The sequence below is a fragment of the Talaromyces stipitatus genome, genomic scaffold, assembly GCF_000003125.1.
Source record: "Talaromyces stipitatus ATCC 10500 scf_1105507295549 genomic scaffold, whole genome shotgun sequence".
Classification (NCBI taxonomy): domain Eukaryota; kingdom Fungi; phylum Ascomycota; class Eurotiomycetes; order Eurotiales; family Trichocomaceae; genus Talaromyces; species Talaromyces stipitatus.
Genome location: NW_002990117.1, coordinates 2,580,851 through 2,598,523, shown reverse-complemented (window position 1 = coordinate 2,598,523; position 17,673 = coordinate 2,580,851). Strand labels below are relative to the sequence as shown.

Genomic DNA, 17,673 nt, shown 5'->3' with positions numbered 1-17,673 from the left:
TTTCGAAAGCTGGGCATCGTTCTTGCACAGTCTTGTGGTGCAGGTTTTTCACTACGTATAATGGGATGGCTTGAGAAGGAAAGTGGGAGGAGAGTGGAGGAATAGTCGTTCATTCAGGGAGACTATCATGTAATGCTTTCACGAGTCATAAAGGATTGACAACCAGCTGGCCTGACCTGACCTATCCATATTGATACTTAGTCTAACCATTACACTATATTTTTGACTCTATCTGTGATACCTCACTAGCACAATGGTTGCTACTACACTACAACCCGTCAAAGAAAGAAAACCCATCAAAGACCTCCAGAAAGTCTTCCACTACACCGATACACAGACACGAAAGCCTACTCGAGACAATGATCCTTACGAATACCAGGCTGGATGGGGAAACCGTTTCCAATCCGAGGTGATCCCCGGTACATTACCTGCTGGTCAGAATAATCCTCAAGAGGTTCGCTTCGGCTTGTATACGGAGGGTATCACGTATTCTGCTTTTACTGCTCCTCGACATGCGAACTTTAGCACTTATATGTATCGTGTGCGTCCGGCAGCCGCTCACAGTGAGTCTTCTTCCATTCTTCTAGTGAAGGACGATGATTATACTGACTGTTGCAGATGGTTACAAGACCAACGTCGAGACAAAAGCACATATTGAGAATTGTTTCCTCTCTATCAACCCCAAAGTCGAGACCCTCGTCGAACAAGCCGAATGGGCTCCATTCCCTCTCCCTCCAGAAACCGAGAGAATCGACTTTGTAGATGGAGTACACACACTAGGCGGGAGCGGTGATCCTAACCTCAGAGAAGGTATTGCGTTGTATGTGTTTATGATCAATGCTGATATGGATCATCGTGCGTTCTGTAACCTCGACGGAGATTTCCTGCTTGTTGCACAACATGGAAATCTGGATATTCAGACGGAGTTTGGTAAGCTTTTCTTGCAGCCAGGTGAAATATGCGTAATCCAACGGGGTGTCCGATTCGCTATTCGCCTGGGACCAGGGCACAAGGAGGCTCGTGGCTACATCACAGAAATCTGGGGTTCGATGTGGGAGTTACCTGACCTTGGACCTTTGGGAGGTCACGGTCTAGCTAACCCCCGTGATTTCTTGTATCCGGTTGCGTACATTGACGATAACCTGCACGAGAAGTGGACTGTTGTCAACAAAGCGAATGGAAAGTATAATGCCATTGAGCAAGATCATACACCGTTTGACTTGGTAGCATGGCATGGAAATGTCGTTCCATATAAGGTTTTGTCCCTTTCCTTTTTGCGGCGAAAATACTCCAATGCTGATTCGTATAGTACGACTTGACAAAATTCTCATCCCAAAACGCAACCTCTATCGACCACACCGACCCATCAGTCAACTGTGTCTTGACAGCCAAATCTCGTGATCCAAACACATCATTAGTTGACTTCCTCTGGTTCGGACCTCGGTGGGACGTCGCATCAAACACTTTCCGGCTACCGTATTTCCACCGCAACTCGGCTACAGAGTTCCTAGCTAGTCTCTACGGCAATGGACTGGGACGATCTGATGATTTCCTGCCAGGTGGTGGCAGTGTTGAAGTTAGTCATACGCCTCATGGAGGGTTTAGTGAGGGTTATCAGTACGAGATGCGTATTCAGGAGAACGAGCCCCGACGAATTCTTGAGAGTGAGTTTTCTTGTCTTGGCTCAATCAATCTTAGGCGTGACATGCTGACACGAGCAAAGATCAAATGACTATCATGGTCGAAAGTAGTCGCAGCTTCCTCTTCACAGAATACGCACGAGTCGGATGCGGCACTTTCCATAACCAAGGAACAGACCCTAAAGTCTGGGATGTTCTTCCGGTCAGTCCTTCCCCGAAAGTACTTTCTGCTTGTATTCCCATTTGACTAACAGTTTTATAGGACAAATTCTCCGCCTACCCCGGTATCCATGATATTCTAGCCCAGGTCAAGGCCGACAAAGAAGCCAGAAAAGAGCGCCAGGAAATCTACTACAATGATGACAAACTGGCTGAGCTCGTCAAGTTAGCCAAGAGCCAAACTACCAACGCCGGCGCTGGAGTCGAGAAGGATAGCGTTGTTGAACCGGTAGCTCCCACTAATGGTATTGCACCTACCAACGGTATTGAGAGGGACTCTCATTGATTTTGTTCATCAACAGTTTGATATCCAATTCTCTTATGATTTCCTTGTATGCAATATATTCGGTATTTGTTCCGAGTTTACGAAGTAGCGGGGAGAAGCCACAATGCCGGGGAGGAGAACAATGAATCCTTTGTGCCTGATTGGTGACTCGGTGACTCGGTGAAAAATTACCCCATGGGGTTTGTTAACTATTTCGTCCGGAATCCGGATCAGTAACCCTACATTATTAATATATGCTAAATATGCTGTGGATGTTTTGAGCCGATTGGTCTCGGTAATTGAGGCGTGTAGAAGTTCCAATTTTGCTTCTATGATTGTTGATGATAAGCATATGCAGCCCATTTATGCTCTATGGATTCAAAGTCATGAGTTGATAGTTCTCAAAACAGCTTGCCAGTTTGACTTGTTGAATGATACGATACCATACATAAAGTAGCCCTTCAATCGAATATGATTGGTTAAATTCATAATACATAGTTCGGAATCTGTAATTACATAACCGGCAATCCCCTCACGGGACCAAGTGCCGCTCCAACTCTACTTGATGTTGAATCCATGCTTTCCAAGTCTCTGCTCTTCATATGATTCTGAGTTTATCCATCGAATTATAATTGATACAAATGCCATCGATCTTACTCATTTCTGGCCATCCATTGCGACTCCACAGTGACACTCATCCTCCGCATTTTCCAATGCCCTCCCGCTTCCATTTTTTCCCTCCGCAACACCACCATTCCAGCTCTATTCATTATCTCTAGATCGCCATGGTCTTGAGAAAATGCAACATATGCGACCGGAAATTCAAGAAGACTGAACATTACAAACGTCATGAACGGTCCCGTATGTTTGCCTCGTCCGGTCTGTTGAGAAAAACTAACATTAGTAGATACAAAGGAGCGTCCGTACGAATGTACCGTTTGCCACAAAAAGTTCTCTCGTAGGTGAGATCTGCTCTTTCTTCTCAATTAAGGTCAACCTCATATCTAACTTTATGTACAGTGACGTCCTGAGTCGCCATGCAAAAGGCCATGTACAAAATGCCAACGGCCCCACAAGTATCAACGCTGCAAAGAATACAACAGCAACACAATCAATCCCTCCGACTACTACTACTGATGCAACCGGTGCTATCATATCTTCCACACCAATGATTCCAGATGCCTCTAATCTGAGCTCAAATCTCCATATTTCGGCCGATCCTAACCAAATACAAGAACAACAGCGCCGCGCTTCACTGGCCAACTTGCATTCAACTGCGAACAACCCCCAGGACAATGACGCACAACATCATTTTGTGAATGCTCCAGACTCTGGGACAGCTAATAATCGAGCCCATGTTCCCGTCTTCCCACCGACGCCGCGGGACGTCCAGATTACGCCTCCGGGGGGACTCTCGTCTAACCTAGATTTTCTCGCGGATATCTCTGCACACCAATCGCGTACGGAACCTGAGATAAATGCAATGATGATGGACGAACAGCAACAATCTTACTTTGGCTGGGGTGATATCTCTGCCCTTGATTCCGTGGAGCAGCAACAGCAAGCCCAGCGCCCTATTACGTTCGATGCGATGCCTAGTGAAATGCTGCAACTGTGGTTGGAACCACGAGCAGATAGTGTCTCTCATCATAGCTCTTCCATTGATTTCATGCGGAATATGAATCTAATGGGCGAGAATTTCATGTCGTCCGGACGGCGCACTAGTCGCTCAATGGAACCTAACAAGGCCGTCGACGATATCCCGAACGAGCGTTTTGCACGAGTTGAACGTAGTTGGGTGGCGCCTACCAATTTGGTGGGGCGTTTGATCAACTCCCTTTGGCATGATGCTTCATGTTACGACTCTGATAATCTCTTTTCAATCCCACCTTGGCAGTCCATGAGCCCGTCAACCGGCAACTATCCCGGAAGCAGGTTTGGTCTAGACGAAGAATGCCGATTGCAGCTTCAACATGCCTTTGGGTTGTCACCTGCACCCCTTTCGAGTGTCGATTCTGTAATTCCCAATGATGCCGCTTTGTCTCCCACCGCGTCAACCACAGGTTCGGGATCAATACCAAGTTTCCCACCGGCCGAAATCCTGGATATGGCACTTGATCTATATTTTCGACATTTTCATCCTTTAGTACCGTTTGTCCATGTGCCGACTTTTTGTGCGAAAAAGACCAAATTACCCCTGCTTTTCGTTATGTGTCAGATTGGCATGATCATGCTAGGAACCAAGGGTACAACTAGTTTCGTTTCGAAGACTTTTGCCTGCTCGTTGGAAAGGATAAGCTTGGAGTTAGCTAAATGCGCCATCGGGAACGAGACGTCAACTGGTGTTATTTCTACGTTTGCAGCGGCTTTGCTTATGCTTAATTTGGCCGCTATGACTGGCGTAAGTCTTGCAGTTGATCCTTTGGATTGTGAAACTTACTCGATACTATATAGGAGAAATCGCACCTACAACAATCCCAGATGCTTTATATCAATCTTATATCGGTATGGAAACACATAAAGAATGTGTTTGGCTAGCATTACTGACAGATACAGATTGCACAACGTCATGGACTTTTCACTGCCGGTGAGGGTCAGTCGCTAGACATGTCACTTTTCGAGGCAGTGCCAGATCTTGAAATGAGATGGAAAGCGTGGAGCAGGGTTGAGTCAACGAAACGGTAGCCGCTCATATCTTTATCATTATCGACTCTATCTAACTAGAGTAGTCTTATTGTCGGACTTTTACTGCTTGACTCGTGGTTTTCCTCGTTCCTCTCAACAAGTCCGATCATAGTGCCAGATTCAGTTCAGATTGTGCTTCCATGCCATGAATCACTGTTCGAGGCCAACTGTTCGTCTCGCTGGATGCAACATATTCGTGGCGGCAAACGAATCATTACTTCCATGGTCAAATCACCATCTGAAACAACAGCGTTACCTGCCCTCGACGTACCAGTTGACGAATTTTGTATGCACGGAGTACTAGCAATGCTTCAATTACGCTTATCGGAGGCATATCATCGCATTCTCTTCAAGCGACCCAGCTACCCATTCGCCCCATGCCACAGCTATGCCATGGATAGTCGAGCGCGATGCTTGACATCGTTACAAGTGCAACTGATGAACACATACCACGAATCGCTCTCACACATGAACCCGAACTGTATCGTCATGTGGCATCACATGTGCATGTATCTAACAGCTGATATTCAAATCTTCGATCTAGCCGCTGGCCGTAATGGGGCAGCTCCCGCTCGAAAGGCACTCGACGACATTGCAGCCTGGACACAAACGCCAGCTGCTCGTCGCGCATGTCTACACGCAGCACAAATATTCAAAGAAATATCTAACCGTAAGGCATCTGACGATACCATGTTTCAGTCTGTGCACGCCTTGTTCTCAGCTGCCCTCATACTAGGATTGTACATCTACATGGTGCCACGTTCTGCAGAAACACAAGCAGGCGCCACCTCAATCGAACTATTAGAAGACATTGACTGGCAACAGGTCGGCACGGAGGGATTCGCAGGCTTTATGGAGCCACAAAGCAGCAACCCAGGCTCGAGAACAATTGACGACCAATCGATAAATTTCATCCGTCATGGTGGTACGATCTATGTCCGCGGTGTTCCGCATCAGGGCGGTTATCAATCGGCGCGACGGATATTGTTGGATTATGGCGGTCTGCTCAAGGATACGGGGAAATGGAGCGTACGCAGGTTTAGTTATGTGCTTCATATTATGAGTGATGTTTTGATGGACGTCGATTGAGTGTTGTGCATGATTGATGATTATGAGTTCATGACACAATTCTATCAAAGCATGGGTGGGCCAAACTGGTGGAAACGTGATTTCTGCGTCTCCAAGTAACTGTATTCCCAACTGATATAGTGTGACCATGCTGCGGCAAGCCGGGGCAAGGTTTTCACAGCTTCGTGCGTCGAAGCCTAACGCCTGCTGCAGCGTCGAGATCAGATGTCGGTGAGATGCAATGGTGAGTACCAACTCCATCGCCTGAACTACGAGAATTGAAATATGTAGTATATGTCTATGTCTGTATATATGGCTCTACGACAGTAATCTAGCTACGAATAACCCAATGATGTACAATCCTAAGTATACCTGCACTTTACATGACTTCCACCCCAAACCGTGAAATCATCGATACAGTAATCCTTCAACCATTTCCCCAATAGCCAACGAACTAGTCAAACCAGGACTCTCAATCCCCAATAAATTCACAAACCCTTTAAACCCATCTTCTCTCTGAATCACAAAATCCTGAAACCCCTTTCCAGCGGTATTCGCACTTCCGTGACCTAGTTTCGGTCGAATGCCGCAATAATCAATCTCAATGGCGTTGACATCAATGGAAGGCAGATACCGTTTGATTTCGGGGAGGGCTTGTTGCAAGCGTGCCGGTGACGGTTTGTAGTCTGTTGGGTTGGTGGTCCATTCTACATCTGGACCGAAACGGATTCTGTTGCCCATGTCTAAGGTCAGATGGGTTCCTAGACCGCCGTGACCTGGTACCGGGGCCGGATATATTAAGGTTGATGGCTTCGGATGGGAAACGCCATAGGAGAAATATGTCCCCTTGGCGTAGAAAGGTTGTCTGTGTCGAGAGGATGGGAGGATCATATTGTTTATATGGCATGCATAGAGCCCGGCGGCGTTAATGACTGTCTCTGTTGTTATAGAAGACTCTTCGTCTTGTCCAGGTGACGATGCAAAAATCTCATATCCTCCCCTCCCATTCTCAATCGACTCAATACGTGTGACCTCCGTCTGGAAGGCAATATCACCTCCCGCATTCTCAAAGTCACCTTGAAGACAGGCCATCAAGGAATGAACATCTACTATTCCCGTCGTCGGAGACTCGACTATCCCCGCTTCAGCGCGTACATCAGGTTCTCTACGCGCTGCTTCCTCTTGAGTGACAAACCTCGTCGGAACGCCGATTTGTTTTGCATGCTCGTGCAGATTCAGACATGCTTCCCATTCACTATCCGTTTGTGCAACGATCCATTTCTTTGTATTTCGGTGCGGAATTTGTTTTTCGGCGCAGTAGGCGTATAATTTGTTTTTACCGCCGATACATAGTCGAGTTTTTAGGGAGTTGGAGGGGTAGTATATGCCTGCATGGATGACCTAGTCTTTCGTAAGGATTCTCGTATCCAATTCGTTTGTGCGAAGAGATGAGGTATACCTCTGAATTGCGACTACTTGTCTCCGTACCCACGGCATCATGTTTTTCAAGTAGGATCGTGCTCGCGCCTTGTCGTGCGGCGAGTTGACGGGCAATCGCCAGACCCACAACTCCTCCGCCAACTACCTGATCAATTTTCCCACGTCAGTATAGAACAGTATCATGTAGAGATATGAGTAGGACAAACCGCATGAGTAAAATCCGCATTGTGCTCTCGACTGGTCGAGAAGTCGTGGGATTGTTGACGTCGGCATTGGAGAAGTTGGAGATGACGGCAGAGTTGTCTGCGGGGAGAGGTCAGGGCCATTGGTTTGGTATTCCGTGCGCTAGAGCGCTACAAATGATTGAGTTGTATCAATAATAAGTAAAAATTGATTGAGGCTGTCTAGATAACGGTGGATTAAGTCGGACATGTCAAATATATATACAGTTGTTGTTTGGTCAAGATGTCTCTTCAAGGCGTCGGAGACTTATCCGTGTCTTATCAGGGCTTATCGCTGTTATCGATAAGATAGTTATTGTTGTTGAAGACATCATCCTAAAAACTGATGCTTCTCCCTAGTCGATGGCAACTGAACGGTTACTTTAACTTTATACCTTCTCTATCTTCCCAAGGAGTTTAGCGTAACTATAGCTAACAAAGGTGGCCTACGTGTGCTCTGGGCATTCATGTTAGCTGTACGTCTACTACATGCCCCCATTGAGAAGCAATCTTGATAATGGGAAGTCTAGACTTAATTGAAGTAATGGTATCTCATGCTATATTCAATATTGGTATATCCGACGCTCATTCAGTTTGATCTATGTATGTGTCAATCCCATTGCAGAAGAATCAGCCGCGTTTCGACGCATTCTTAAGTTGTTTCGTAAAGTGCTGAATCGAAAGTCAGTTCCGATACTTCTTTGCCTCCTTTCAGTCCAAGATTAAACTTACCTCCTTCTGTTCTTCTGCCAATTTACCATCTGTGTCCTAAAAGTCATTTAGCAAATCATTCTCAAAGAATAGGGCACATGACGAACGCTTATTATAGTCAAAATCAAAGAGTAATTATTGTACAAGAAGCGTTCTCGTCGCTTTGGATCACCCGATCCTCGACTGAGTTTCGTTAACAATGCGTCAAATTCGCCTCGTAACCGACTAAGACTGATCGAGACCGGTTCGTCATCACCGCCTTCGTTGCTCAATGATAAAATGCCATACAGAAGCTGACCAAAGCGTTGGGTTAAGTAATGTGGAGCTGACGACTGCTTTGCATCTTCTGTTGTTAGAGACAAGGCCCCTACGGAGCTTCTGGCGGCGCCCGAAGCAAGGCGTTTCAGAGAGTCACAATGCAAATCCATGATTTTTTGGAATCGTGGCCAAAGCTGCATATTGATTCCATTGATATAGGATTCTGCAACAGGCACCTTCCGTCGTTGGAGTTCAAATGCTGCCCTTTGGTTGAGTCGGACACAAAGAAGAACACCGAGGCAATCAGTAGTGTTCTCAATGAGTTGTTTGGTCACGTTCTGCCCGAGGGCAAAGACAGGATCGAAAATTTCAGCTGCCTTTCGTGATATCTGTTGGTACGATCTGACTGAAAACATTTCCGTTAAGAACGAATATTCGGCCGACACATTGTCGACTAGAGCAAGGTTAAAATGTCGAAACGGCACCTCAAAACCGTGTACCGATTTATCCTCTTCAGCGATGTATGAGCTGATGGCTATAGGATTATTGGTTTTGAGGACATCAATCCGTCTTCCAATAGTGAAAGGATCATGCGAGATGCCTCTGCCCCCTGGACCTGTTCCTGTTCCTCTCTGCGCCGATGGGTCGCTACCTAGCACATTATTTGCATCGGATGCGTGAAGCTTTAGCTTTTCTAAAGCTTGACTATAACGAGTAAAGTTTGACAAATAGTACCATCTCATGGTATTGACATATGCCTGGGTGATTTCCTCTGAGAGTGTCGGATGTGTCCTGGTCAAGAAAGAATAGAGGTCTTTATATTTGACCAAATGGTGTTGCTGTATATACTGAGCGTTCATATTCGGTGAACGCATGGCTTTGATCTGAGAGACCAGATAATCACGGATACGGATTGTTGCCTGTATCTCTGTCAATACTTAATCATGCAGCTCGAGGATCAAAACTACCTTGTTCTTTAGGTCAACTAATAGTGGCTTAACATCGTCCACAGCTTTCAGGGACGAGACACTTGATTTTTCAATGCTTGCACTACGAGTCTCAATCTCATTAAGCGCTTTGACCCAGTTTTCATCTATCAACCCATCCGTTATCGTGCGAATTGTGTTTGGAGATATGCTGATATCCTCGACTGCTGGGCCAAGCAACCGTTCGACATTTCTTCGGTTTTCTAGCTTAGCGTTCAGTTGGACTGATCGGGTCTGAAGGGTTTCAATCTCGGCGGAGACAATGCCGAGTTCGGTCTGAAAATCGGAAAGATAGGATTCCACGGATTTCAGTACCTCATCACAATCCTAGAACCATCAGCATGTTTTATCCATGTGCATCGAACATTGCCATTACTCACCGTAATAGCATTGTGAAGCTCCTGAAACTTGTCCCGATCTCCTGCAACTGTGATTTCTAGTCAGTTATGGTCCCTAACACAACCGAACGCTACTAACATTGTTCAATCGTCCCTACGCCAGCTTCGCTGCTCAGAAGACCACCTGATTCCCGCCCGCGGGTCATGAACTCTTCTAAACTCAAATCTCCAAAATCGATGGTTTCCACCAACTCAGCTGGTTTCGAAGGTGTGACTCCCGATATGTTATCTGCCGCTTTCTTCCCAATAATACTATTCAAGACATCCAGCGGATTGACAACCTCTCCGGGAGGTGTGCGTACGAACACCGACCTTTGTGGAGCTCCATTGGAGATATGTCGAGCAGTGCTTGGTAAGGAGGTGGTAGAGTCATTAGGCGTAAGTAGTAGGGATGTCGACGAAGAGCGCGGGTGTAAATTCGTCGATAGCTCTGAGAGGAAGTCCGTGATGGTCTGTGGTTTGGGGAAGGTGTCGATTGGGAAAAGGTGGAGTGTCCCTGACGGTGTAGAATGGCCGGAGAGGCGATCAAGCCACATCCTTAAAGGCCACGCGATGCGCGTATGACAATTTGATCAATATTACGAAGTCATCGAAAGGTCGTATAATTATCGAGGGGATTGGCAATGGACCTATGTTAAGACATAAAATCGATGTGGAAGCATATTGATACGTAGCTCAGCTATCTCCAGATTAATGTTGACGGGATAATCCACTATTCCTTTTATGGATTGTTGCCTTGTTGCCTGACAATATACAGACGACTACCTCTCTTCTGTTTTTTACTTAGATCTGCCAGTACACTAGTCTCCATGAGAGCTCATTATATGAGAGCTCAATATTTTATCAAGGGGTCCAAATAGGTGCTGATTACAGAATATTTTGCAGCCAGATGATACGCGAGTATCCTCATGATATCCTTCAAGAGACACGGAGTTGAATATAAAGATGAGATGAGCTGTTTACTGAAGTCACTAAAAGCGCCGATGGACCTATTAGTTGTAGGTCAAAGCAAAGAAGTTGTAGCGAGCATTTCGCTGGCATTGTTGCTCGTATGGCTGAGCAGCAGCTTGTATATCAGGGCTGCACCACTGCAGGCCGAGACACCTCGCCACTCTCGACATGTCCAGCTGTATTAACAAAAGACGAGTTGATAGACATATTATTAAGGGCAGTGAGAAACAATTGGCCGAGTTGCGGTTCCTTCAAATACAATCGAGCGGATTGGTGAAGCTGGTGTATACAACAGAAATCCCCGCCACAGCACACGCCCAAAGCGGTCTAGCGCGCAGAAAAAACGAAGAAAACAGTTTCTGGTCTCGGTTGCCCAAATTTGCTTCCCGTCCCACCCCCATCGCTTCTTTTTTTCCCTTTCTCCTCCTTTCACTCCCTTAAACCGCGGCCTTCCTCCTCTTCATCTCTCACTTCCTCTTCTCTTCCTCTTCTCTTCCATCAAACGAATTCTTCATATCTCATCTGTCACCATGGCCGACGACTCCCAGGTATGTTCATGATTGCCCCGCGCCGGCTTTGCGATCTGAGAGCCCCGCCTCGATCTTGCCTTCCCCCTCTTCTGCCCTGTGATACACAATCTCTTCCATCACAACTTATCTCGGGCCGTGTGCTAACATGTGCGGTCTTCTCAATAGCATGAGCACACCTTCGACAGCGCCGATGCCGGTGCCTCCGCTACCTACCCTATGCAGTGCTCTGCTCTGCGTAAGAACGGTTACGTTGTGATCAAGGGTCGTCCCTGCAAGATCGTCGACATGTCTACATCCAAGACTGGCAAGCACGGTCACGCCAAGGTCCACTTGGTTGCTCTTGACATCTTCACTGGAAAGAAGCTCGAAGATTTGTCTCCCTCCACCCACAACATGGACGTTCCCAACGTCACCCGTAAGGAATTCCAGCTTGTAAGTGCCATATAGCTCTAGTAATCTCACGACAGAACAACAAAACTAACCAGATGTTCCCTCAGCTCGACGTTACCGACGACGGTTTCCTTTCCTTGATGGACGAGGCTGGCAACACCAAGGACGATGTCAAGAAGCCTGACGGTGAGATTGGCGAGAGGATTGACAAGCTCTTCACCGAGGAGGGCAAGGATGTCAACGTTGTCGTTATGTCTGCTATGGGTGAAGAGGTTGCCGTTGAAGCCAAGGAAGGTCCCAAGAGCGGTTAAGCTGTTCCTTTGAGTCTTCTTTCCCTTTAGCTAGTGTCCTTTTTTCATGTCAAAAATCTTTATGCCTTCACGATGTTTATTGGCAATTTCATCTCTCGCCACTGACGCCGGAAAAGCTTTATATTTGTCTACTGCTTTTTTCCGGCTTGTTCGTTCTTTCCATCTCTTATAAGTCGAGCAAGACGTCTTCTTGGTGGATTGGATGGAGCTTGCATTGATTCGCTCTTACGACGACCATGAACAGATGTGCCTTTTTAACAGGATAATAGTTGATTGTTTCTCTCATCCGCCTCTCGATGCGAGATTGACGAACAAGAAATAAGAAAAGTCAGATGATATACCATGATCTATATCCATGCCGTAAATTACTTTCAGAGTAGATGCTTTGTAGTCGTAGGGCGCTCCTAATTGCGCGGCGTTGTGATTCGCCTACCCGGTTCTGCCATTTCAAGGTGGATACCCGCAGTCAGTTCTTTTCATCAACAATAACTTCAATCATGCGCAAACTAATTCGCTGAGCTATGCAGGATAGCTACTGCAATCAGCCGCGCTTGCTCATTAAGCATTCGACATGACAGCTCTGCGTCAACATGGAATATATCAAGCGCGGGCCGTGCGGCCAAGACGGATGTCGAGAAACTCGTTACTATCTGGATAACGGTATTTGGTTCTGTAGGCGTGGCCATCAGCAAGAGGTATGCATTTCGGTCTCAAGAAAAGAGAGCGCGTTAATGTGAAAATTTCGCTAAATCGGTCAATAGGGTCGTCAAGTCGAAGAAGATCCTGATGATTACAACAAGCGAGGAACGGTTCACCGCATAAAAAAGGCGGCTGTAGAGAAAATTCAAAAGAGTGAGTGATTCCCAGACACACGTGATTCGAAGCAGAGTTACTGATAACGATACAGCGTATACTGGACGACAAGGGTATCGTCTTTTTATCTTTGCATATCAGCTCATTCTATGGAAGCAATGTCAGGCGCTCATAACTCAAAAGGGGTTTCCTGCTGATATAGAAGTATCTCATTACCCCATTAACCTGCTAAGTTATATCATTACTGATTCATTCATTTTCAGAAGCTAGTGAAGGATCTCTGGGCCCTGCGACTGGAAAATTTGACAGACAGATTTGACCTCTCACTTGACGAGCCTCGTGGAGATGATGGCTCGGACGGCGGAGTTTTCAGCTCACAAACTCCAGCTGCAAGTATCGAGAAGAAAGATGCCACTCACATAAGTGCTCGAAAGTCTACTGACAGTCCCCTTTTGAGGGAGACACTGGGACTTCTCTATCTAGCTTGTTTGCTTCTTCGTCTGCCAGTAAGCATTGGCGATATATACAAGTAAGATCAATTACCGGCCTTAATTCTGATCTTTATTGACTCTATCTAGATATGCTGTTCGAAATGAAATACCATTCATCAGAGCTCTCAAGTCTGTTCCGCAGGAGATGAGAGATCGTCTGTCGCCGCAACACACGAGAGGCCTCAGCGTACAGGTAAGTTATAGTCCTTGACTCTGTTGTTGTATTCTCAGCTAACAGTCGCATAGGTAATGCCAGAGAGTGACGACATCCACGAGACAGTGAATCTAATGGTGGCTATGTATAAGCGTGAATACAACATCGTATTCCCGCCGTTAAACATGCCACTTATGCTATTTCAATTCATTCGCAAGCTAGCTTTGCCTTGTAAAAATTCATAGTCCTCTATTTCTAGTTTTCATTTGTGCTAACAGTGTCATAGTGGAAGTCTACACTGTCGTCAGAAGACTGCAACAACTCCTTCAGTTCCGCTTCACATTCTCGTCAGGGAAGAAATGGACACTCAAGGCAGAAAATTACCCCGAGGCTCAATTGCTAGGTCTCATCATCGTTGCCACGAAATTAATATTCCCTTTCAGCAAAACCAAAGGCTTTCCAACCGTACTTACAGAGCCAGCCGCGCAGCTTATTGACTGGAATTTGTGGGCAGCGGCGCAGAAGAAGTTCGAAAGCTTGGACAAAGTTCCAGGGCGGCTAGCAAAGGGAGACGAAATTAATGTCAATGAAGGGAACGTGTTTCACATGACAGAGAATCAACTAGATGATTACTTGGATTGGTATCAAAATACCTGGCTTGACCAGAAAAAAGGTCAGTCGTGATGCTGTTTACAACTTCCCTGCAACTCGGTTATTGACATTCAGTAAAGCACCTCATCCACTTGCAGACCTATTTCCACTCAAACCCAGCGAAACTGACAATCGTCCTGACCTCAAGACCGGCGCTGAAGTAGAAGAAGCGATTGACAAGAAAGTCCGTGAGATGACTGCTAGCATTCGCTTATCGAAAATCATTCCCGATGACAGAGCACAAGAAACTAAAGAAACAGACATCGATCAAAGCTCAGAAAATGAAGAAGAAAAGACCCCTCGTCCTGGCTACTCATACAGAATCTACAGAACGGAATCGGACTTGCCCAAAACGGCTCGCAAGTTCTATCAAGCAGCAGCAGATCTAGCCGGGCTGTCACTGAAGACACTAGTTCTTGCAGTGAACCGCATAGAAGGCAAACTGGAGAATTTCCAATATGACTTGAGACGCGCGGAAGAACACGGTGAAGATGTCTGGAACCATGAATGAGATAAATGTAAAGGAAGTCCCAAGATGAAGCTTAAGTTGTTATGTAGATCTAGACCAATCATAATCGGACGGAGCCTTACAAGCCTCAGGCGCTAAGTACACCTGTACTAGTCCCAATACGGATTTGTGGTTAGGGCAATCGAACCCTATGTCCCAATTCGTCATCGGCCCACACCTCGCTTAGCCCGGGAAGTTTGAACGTCTTCAACTGAGCGACTCTTGCTCTGACGGACGTCTATTCGATCGACGACAAGGAACGCAACGACATCGACGAATATCGCAACCAGTATGTATATTCCTGTTCCAGATGGAATGACGAAATTAGTTGAACATGATTGCTAACGATTTACTTTCTGCAATTTACAGTGCAGATGTAGGTTCTTATCCATCCTCCCAATCCGACTTCATCACCACTCGACGAAAGACTCTTATCACGATCGCATACGCATTGAAACAATGAGAGAACGAAAGAAGCTATGTACTGGTGGACTGACAGGTTGAAATAGTTTCGTCAAGACTCTCACGGGTAAGACCATTACCCTCGAGGTCGAATCCTCGGACACCATCGACAATGTCAAGTCCAAGATCCAGGACAAGGAGGGCATTCCCCCCGACCAGCAACGTTTGATCTTTGCCGGAAAGCAGCTTGAAGATGGCCGCACTCTCAGCGATTACAACATCCAGAAGGTACTTCTTGAAATCCGTTGTGGAGGAATCGATATGTTATATTTCGGCAAGAATGGTATTGGAAGCGAGATGATAAGAATATATGTTGACGGATGATTTGCTTCACAGGAGTCCACTCTTCACCTTGTCCTCCGTCTCCGTGGTGGTATCATTGAGCCCTCCTTGAAGGCCCTTGCCTCAAAGTACAACTGCGAGAAGTCCATCTGCCGCAAGTGCTATGTACGTTGTCATCAATTCCCGAACTATACAACAATCGCGCAAAACCATACTCATATTCATTCTTCTCTACAGGCTCGTCTTCCCCCCCGTGCCACCAACTGCCGCAAGAGGAAGTGCGGTCACTCCAACCAGCTCCGCCCCAAGAAGAAGCTCAAATAAACAACTCGCCCCAAATTCTCTTTTTCCTCTCTCTCCCTATCCCTTCGTCATTCCTCCAAATCAGACAAATCAGACAAACGCTTGTATTTTCTGCGTCGTTCTTGCTGGCGTCTTTTCCATAATTTCACCGGGGGTTCAATGTGGGATTATACGATATTCTACAAATACAAAATACAAAGCGAAAAATTAAAGTGAAATGAGAAGAAATTATGCAAGAACATATACTTTCTTAAACCAGTTTCTACTTTGTTGGAGGGAAATGGCTATCATAGTCTGAATATGAGTAGTATGGGAATGGAGAGGCGTGGCTCATGATGATAATAATATCGAATGAATGGAGTCCACTGTCGTTACGTATGAAGCTGGTGGTGTTGAGGTTCATGCCCTCTGATTGTATCCATTCTGTGTAGATATGCGTAAAAATTGGGCCAACATCATTGGTGAATATTGTACATGAAAGTCAACCAACACGCTAGAAGCAGTCCTAGATAACAATACGAATCACGTCATATAAATCCTGAAGTCTCTGTTCACCTCCCCTCTGTATTGATAGTCGTTCGCTTCAGCTTTAGAAAAGCACACGTCTCCTGTCATCATGGCCCTTATCCTTATCCTTGTGGTCATCGTCATCGTGGTGGTTCTTCTTTGAGACAGGGCTGCCATGACTACAGAAAAGAAACTTGTCAGCAAGTGGTCCTGAACGAACTGCATAACAACGAAGGATAACTTACGCAAAGAACAAAACTTTGATAGCGATAGCCAAACCTGCATGCAAGACAACAACCAAAATAAGTAGAATCTTGCTCGTCTTAGCATCCGTTGCACTGAGCACCGGATACAGATTGCGGAGGAGGAAGAACACCGTCCATGCAAATCCGACACCAACTAGAGCCCAATTCAATGCCGTTAGGGGACTCCAGCTGGCCAATGCAACAGCGATCCATAACAGATTCGCATACCCGTAAAGAGCCCAGCATTCAATAAGGTCGGCGCTCGAACTGCCGAACCAGCGTAACGCGCCCCAGAGCGCGATGGGAATGACTCCCGTATACCCATATATGAGTCCTGCGGCGCCGGAAAGTAGTCGGAAATCGTATTCAAAGTGTTCATCGTGCTCATGTGCCAAGTATTGCGATATGGTCCCCGTTAAGAAAAGGATAATCACAACCGTCGTGGCGATCCAGAATGGTCCGTACAGATCCGGATTACCATCCAGAACATCCAGAAAGTTTGAGCGTGGATATACGGCAGCGACGCAACGGCGAGCGACTTCGTTTGTGTCCACATCGAAGAACTGGCTGTAGTATTGGATTGTCCAGAGATGACGCTTTCCGCCGCCTGATGAAATACCTCCTCCGCTTCCTCCGTTACCGCCTCTAGATGGGCCACCATCGTTGCCTAGGAAGGGTTGTGAGTCGGCCTGGATTTTGGCGCTGCGTGGGTCATTTTCGAAATCTGTTGGTTCGCGTGGTTAGAAAACTGTGTCATTTATTGATGGGGGAGTAATTGCCATGTACTCGATGGGTGGAATTCAAGATCTTCTTGGAGATCGGTGTGACCGAGATCGCCCTAGTCAAAAGATTAATATCCCTCATCTAACTCCTGTCCGAGTAACATTTCGGCTGGCAATCATGCTATATTCCTTGAGAGGGAAAGTGATTCGTACCTCCGCATCAACGTCCACCACGACGTCGTAGCCTTGATTGGCCATTTGCAAGATTAAACAGAGTCTCTGCGCTTTCTATGACAGTATTCGGAGTAGTGCCTCAAAGATGTTACAAAGAGTGACGATCTGAGACGAAAACGACAGTGTTGGGAGGTAGTTGAAGTTGTTGCATGAGCATGAATGCGTGGGAGCGGAGCTTCTGAGTGGTCGCCGAAGTGTACACTTGGTTTCTCTGGCGGGCCGGGTGCA

The 17,673-nt window shown here is 46.4% G+C and overlaps 8 protein-coding genes across 10 annotated transcripts; 5 read left to right on the top strand and 3 right to left on the bottom strand.

The window, feature by feature from the left end:
• Window positions 1-253: 253 nt before the first annotated feature.
• On the top strand, window positions 254-2,145 carry TSTA_018090 (homogentisate 1,2-dioxygenase, putative; the record flags this gene model as incomplete). Its single annotated transcript, XM_002483926.1, has 5 exons — window positions 254-563; window positions 619-1,256; window positions 1,310-1,664; window positions 1,724-1,842; window positions 1,903-2,145. The coding sequence occupies 5 exons, from the start codon at window positions 254-256 to the stop codon at window positions 2,143-2,145; spliced, it is 1,665 nt and encodes a 554-aa protein (XP_002483971.1).
• A 764-nt stretch (window positions 2,146-2,909) lies between these two features.
• On the top strand, window positions 2,910-5,898 carry TSTA_018080 (C2H2 transcription factor, putative; the record flags this gene model as incomplete). The annotated part of the gene is made up of 7 exons (XM_002483925.1): window positions 2,910-2,985; window positions 3,032-3,086; window positions 3,145-3,269; window positions 3,453-4,525; window positions 4,579-4,629; window positions 4,681-4,793; window positions 4,854-5,898. 7 exons carry the CDS (start codon window positions 2,910-2,912, stop codon window positions 5,896-5,898), a joined length of 2,538 nt encoding a protein of 845 aa, XP_002483970.1.
• Window positions 5,360-7,743, bottom strand: TSTA_018070 (FAD dependent oxidoreductase, putative). The gene is made up of 3 exons (XM_002483924.1): window positions 7,524-7,743; window positions 7,337-7,462; window positions 5,360-7,278 (listed from the first exon to the last, which is right to left on the bottom strand). The coding sequence occupies exons 1-3, from the start codon at window positions 7,641-7,643 to the stop codon at window positions 6,286-6,288; spliced, it is 1,239 nt and encodes a 412-aa protein (XP_002483969.1). The 5' UTR covers window positions 7,644-7,743; the 3' UTR covers window positions 5,360-6,285.
• A 308-nt stretch (window positions 7,744-8,051) lies between these two features.
• Window positions 8,052-10,527, bottom strand: TSTA_018060 (GARP complex subunit (Sac2), putative). The gene is made up of 6 exons (XM_002483923.1): window positions 9,971-10,527; window positions 9,874-9,920; window positions 9,476-9,820; window positions 8,357-9,427; window positions 8,271-8,306; window positions 8,052-8,210 (listed from the first exon to the last, which is right to left on the bottom strand). Exons 1-6 carry the CDS (start codon window positions 10,425-10,427, stop codon window positions 8,169-8,171), a joined length of 1,998 nt encoding a protein of 665 aa, XP_002483968.1. The 5' UTR covers window positions 10,428-10,527; the 3' UTR covers window positions 8,052-8,168.
• A 703-nt stretch (window positions 10,528-11,230) lies between these two features.
• Window positions 11,231-12,417, top strand: TSTA_018050 (Eukaryotic translation initiation factor eIF-5A). 2 transcript variants are annotated; one of them, XM_002483921.1, is made up of 3 exons: window positions 11,231-11,390; window positions 11,538-11,804; window positions 11,870-12,417. In XM_002483921.1, exons 1-3 carry the CDS (start codon window positions 11,373-11,375, stop codon window positions 12,071-12,073), a joined length of 489 nt encoding a protein of 162 aa, XP_002483966.1. In that variant the 5' UTR covers window positions 11,231-11,372; the 3' UTR covers window positions 12,074-12,417. The 2 variants fall into 2 exon arrangements, with proteins under 2 accessions (XP_002483966.1, XP_002483967.1); XM_002483922.1 differs by having other exon boundaries at window positions 11,231-11,804.
• A 214-nt stretch (window positions 12,418-12,631) lies between these two features.
• On the top strand, window positions 12,632-14,693 carry TSTA_018040 (RNA polymerase I specific transcription initiation factor Rrn7, putative; the record flags this gene model as incomplete). The annotated part of the gene is made up of 8 exons (XM_002483920.1): window positions 12,632-12,768; window positions 12,835-12,925; window positions 12,981-13,090; window positions 13,150-13,415; window positions 13,465-13,570; window positions 13,624-13,762; window positions 13,818-14,204; window positions 14,281-14,693. Exons 1-8 carry the CDS (start codon window positions 12,664-12,666, stop codon window positions 14,691-14,693), a joined length of 1,617 nt encoding a protein of 538 aa, XP_002483965.1. The 5' UTR covers window positions 12,632-12,663.
• A 226-nt stretch (window positions 14,694-14,919) lies between these two features.
• On the top strand, window positions 14,920-16,119 carry TSTA_018030. 2 transcript variants are annotated; one of them, XM_002483918.1, is made up of 5 exons: window positions 14,920-14,979; window positions 15,060-15,066; window positions 15,200-15,380; window positions 15,489-15,599; window positions 15,672-16,119. In XM_002483918.1, coding segments are annotated over exons 1-5 (387 nt in total). In that variant the 5' UTR covers window positions 14,920-14,978; the 3' UTR covers window positions 15,759-16,119. The 2 variants fall into 2 exon arrangements, with proteins under 2 accessions (XP_002483963.1, XP_002483964.1); XM_002483919.1 differs by having other exon boundaries at window positions 15,200-15,599.
• Window positions 16,120-16,125: 6 nt separating this feature from the next.
• TSTA_018020 (Yip1 domain family) lies at window positions 16,126-17,596 on the bottom strand. Its single transcript, XM_002483917.1, has 4 exons — window positions 17,425-17,596; window positions 17,276-17,327; window positions 16,490-17,213; window positions 16,126-16,423 (listed from the first exon to the last, which is right to left on the bottom strand). The coding sequence occupies exons 1-4, from the start codon at window positions 17,467-17,469 to the stop codon at window positions 16,327-16,329; spliced, it is 918 nt and encodes a 305-aa protein (XP_002483962.1). The 5' UTR covers window positions 17,470-17,596; the 3' UTR covers window positions 16,126-16,326.
• Between the last annotated feature and the right edge of the window lie 77 nt (window positions 17,597-17,673).

Excerpts from the sequence above, each read along its gene's own strand:
- TSTA_018060 (XM_002483923.1), bottom strand. The coding sequence starts at position 10,427 with ATGTGGCTTGATCGCCTCTCCGGCCATTCTACACCGTCAGGGACACTC. Across the intron at positions 9,921-9,970 it reads CGTAGGGACGATTGAACAAT|TTGCAGGAGATCGGGACAAG; the intron begins GTTAGTAGCGTT and ends TAGAAATCACAG. Across the intron at positions 9,821-9,873 it reads AGCTTCACAATGCTATTACG|GATTGTGATGAGGTACTGAA; the intron begins GTGAGTAATGGC and ends TGATGGTTCTAG.
- TSTA_018030 (XM_002483918.1), top strand. Across the intron at positions 15,381-15,488 it reads GCGATTACAACATCCAGAAG|GAGTCCACTCTTCACCTTGT; the intron begins GTACTTCTTGAA and ends TTTGCTTCACAG. Across the intron at positions 15,600-15,671 it reads CCATCTGCCGCAAGTGCTAT|GCTCGTCTTCCCCCCCGTGC; the intron begins GTACGTTGTCAT and ends TCTTCTCTACAG.
- TSTA_018020 (XM_002483917.1), bottom strand. The coding sequence starts at position 17,469 with ATGGCCAATCAAGGCTACGACGTCGTGGTGGACGTTGATGCGGAG. Across the intron at positions 17,214-17,275 it reads TCTTGAATTCCACCCATCGA|ATTTCGAAAATGACCCACGC; the intron begins GTACATGGCAAT and ends GCGAACCAACAG. Across the intron at positions 16,424-16,489 it reads ATCAAAGTTTTGTTCTTTGC|TCATGGCAGCCCTGTCTCAA; the intron begins GTAAGTTATCCT and ends TCTTTTCTGTAG.
- TSTA_018070 (XM_002483924.1), bottom strand. The coding sequence starts at position 7,643 with ATGGCCCTGACCTCTCCCCGCAGACAACTCTGCCGTCATCTCCAACTT. Across the intron at positions 7,463-7,523 it reads ATGCGGATTTTACTCATGCG|GTAGTTGGCGGAGGAGTTGT; the intron begins GTTTGTCCTACT and ends AAAATTGATCAG. Across the intron at positions 7,279-7,336 it reads CAAGTAGTCGCAATTCAGAG|GTCATCCATGCAGGCATATA; the intron begins GTATACCTCATC and ends ACGAAAGACTAG.
- TSTA_018050 (XM_002483921.1), top strand. Across the intron at positions 11,805-11,869 it reads CCCGTAAGGAATTCCAGCTT|CTCGACGTTACCGACGACGG; the intron begins GTAAGTGCCATA and ends ATGTTCCCTCAG.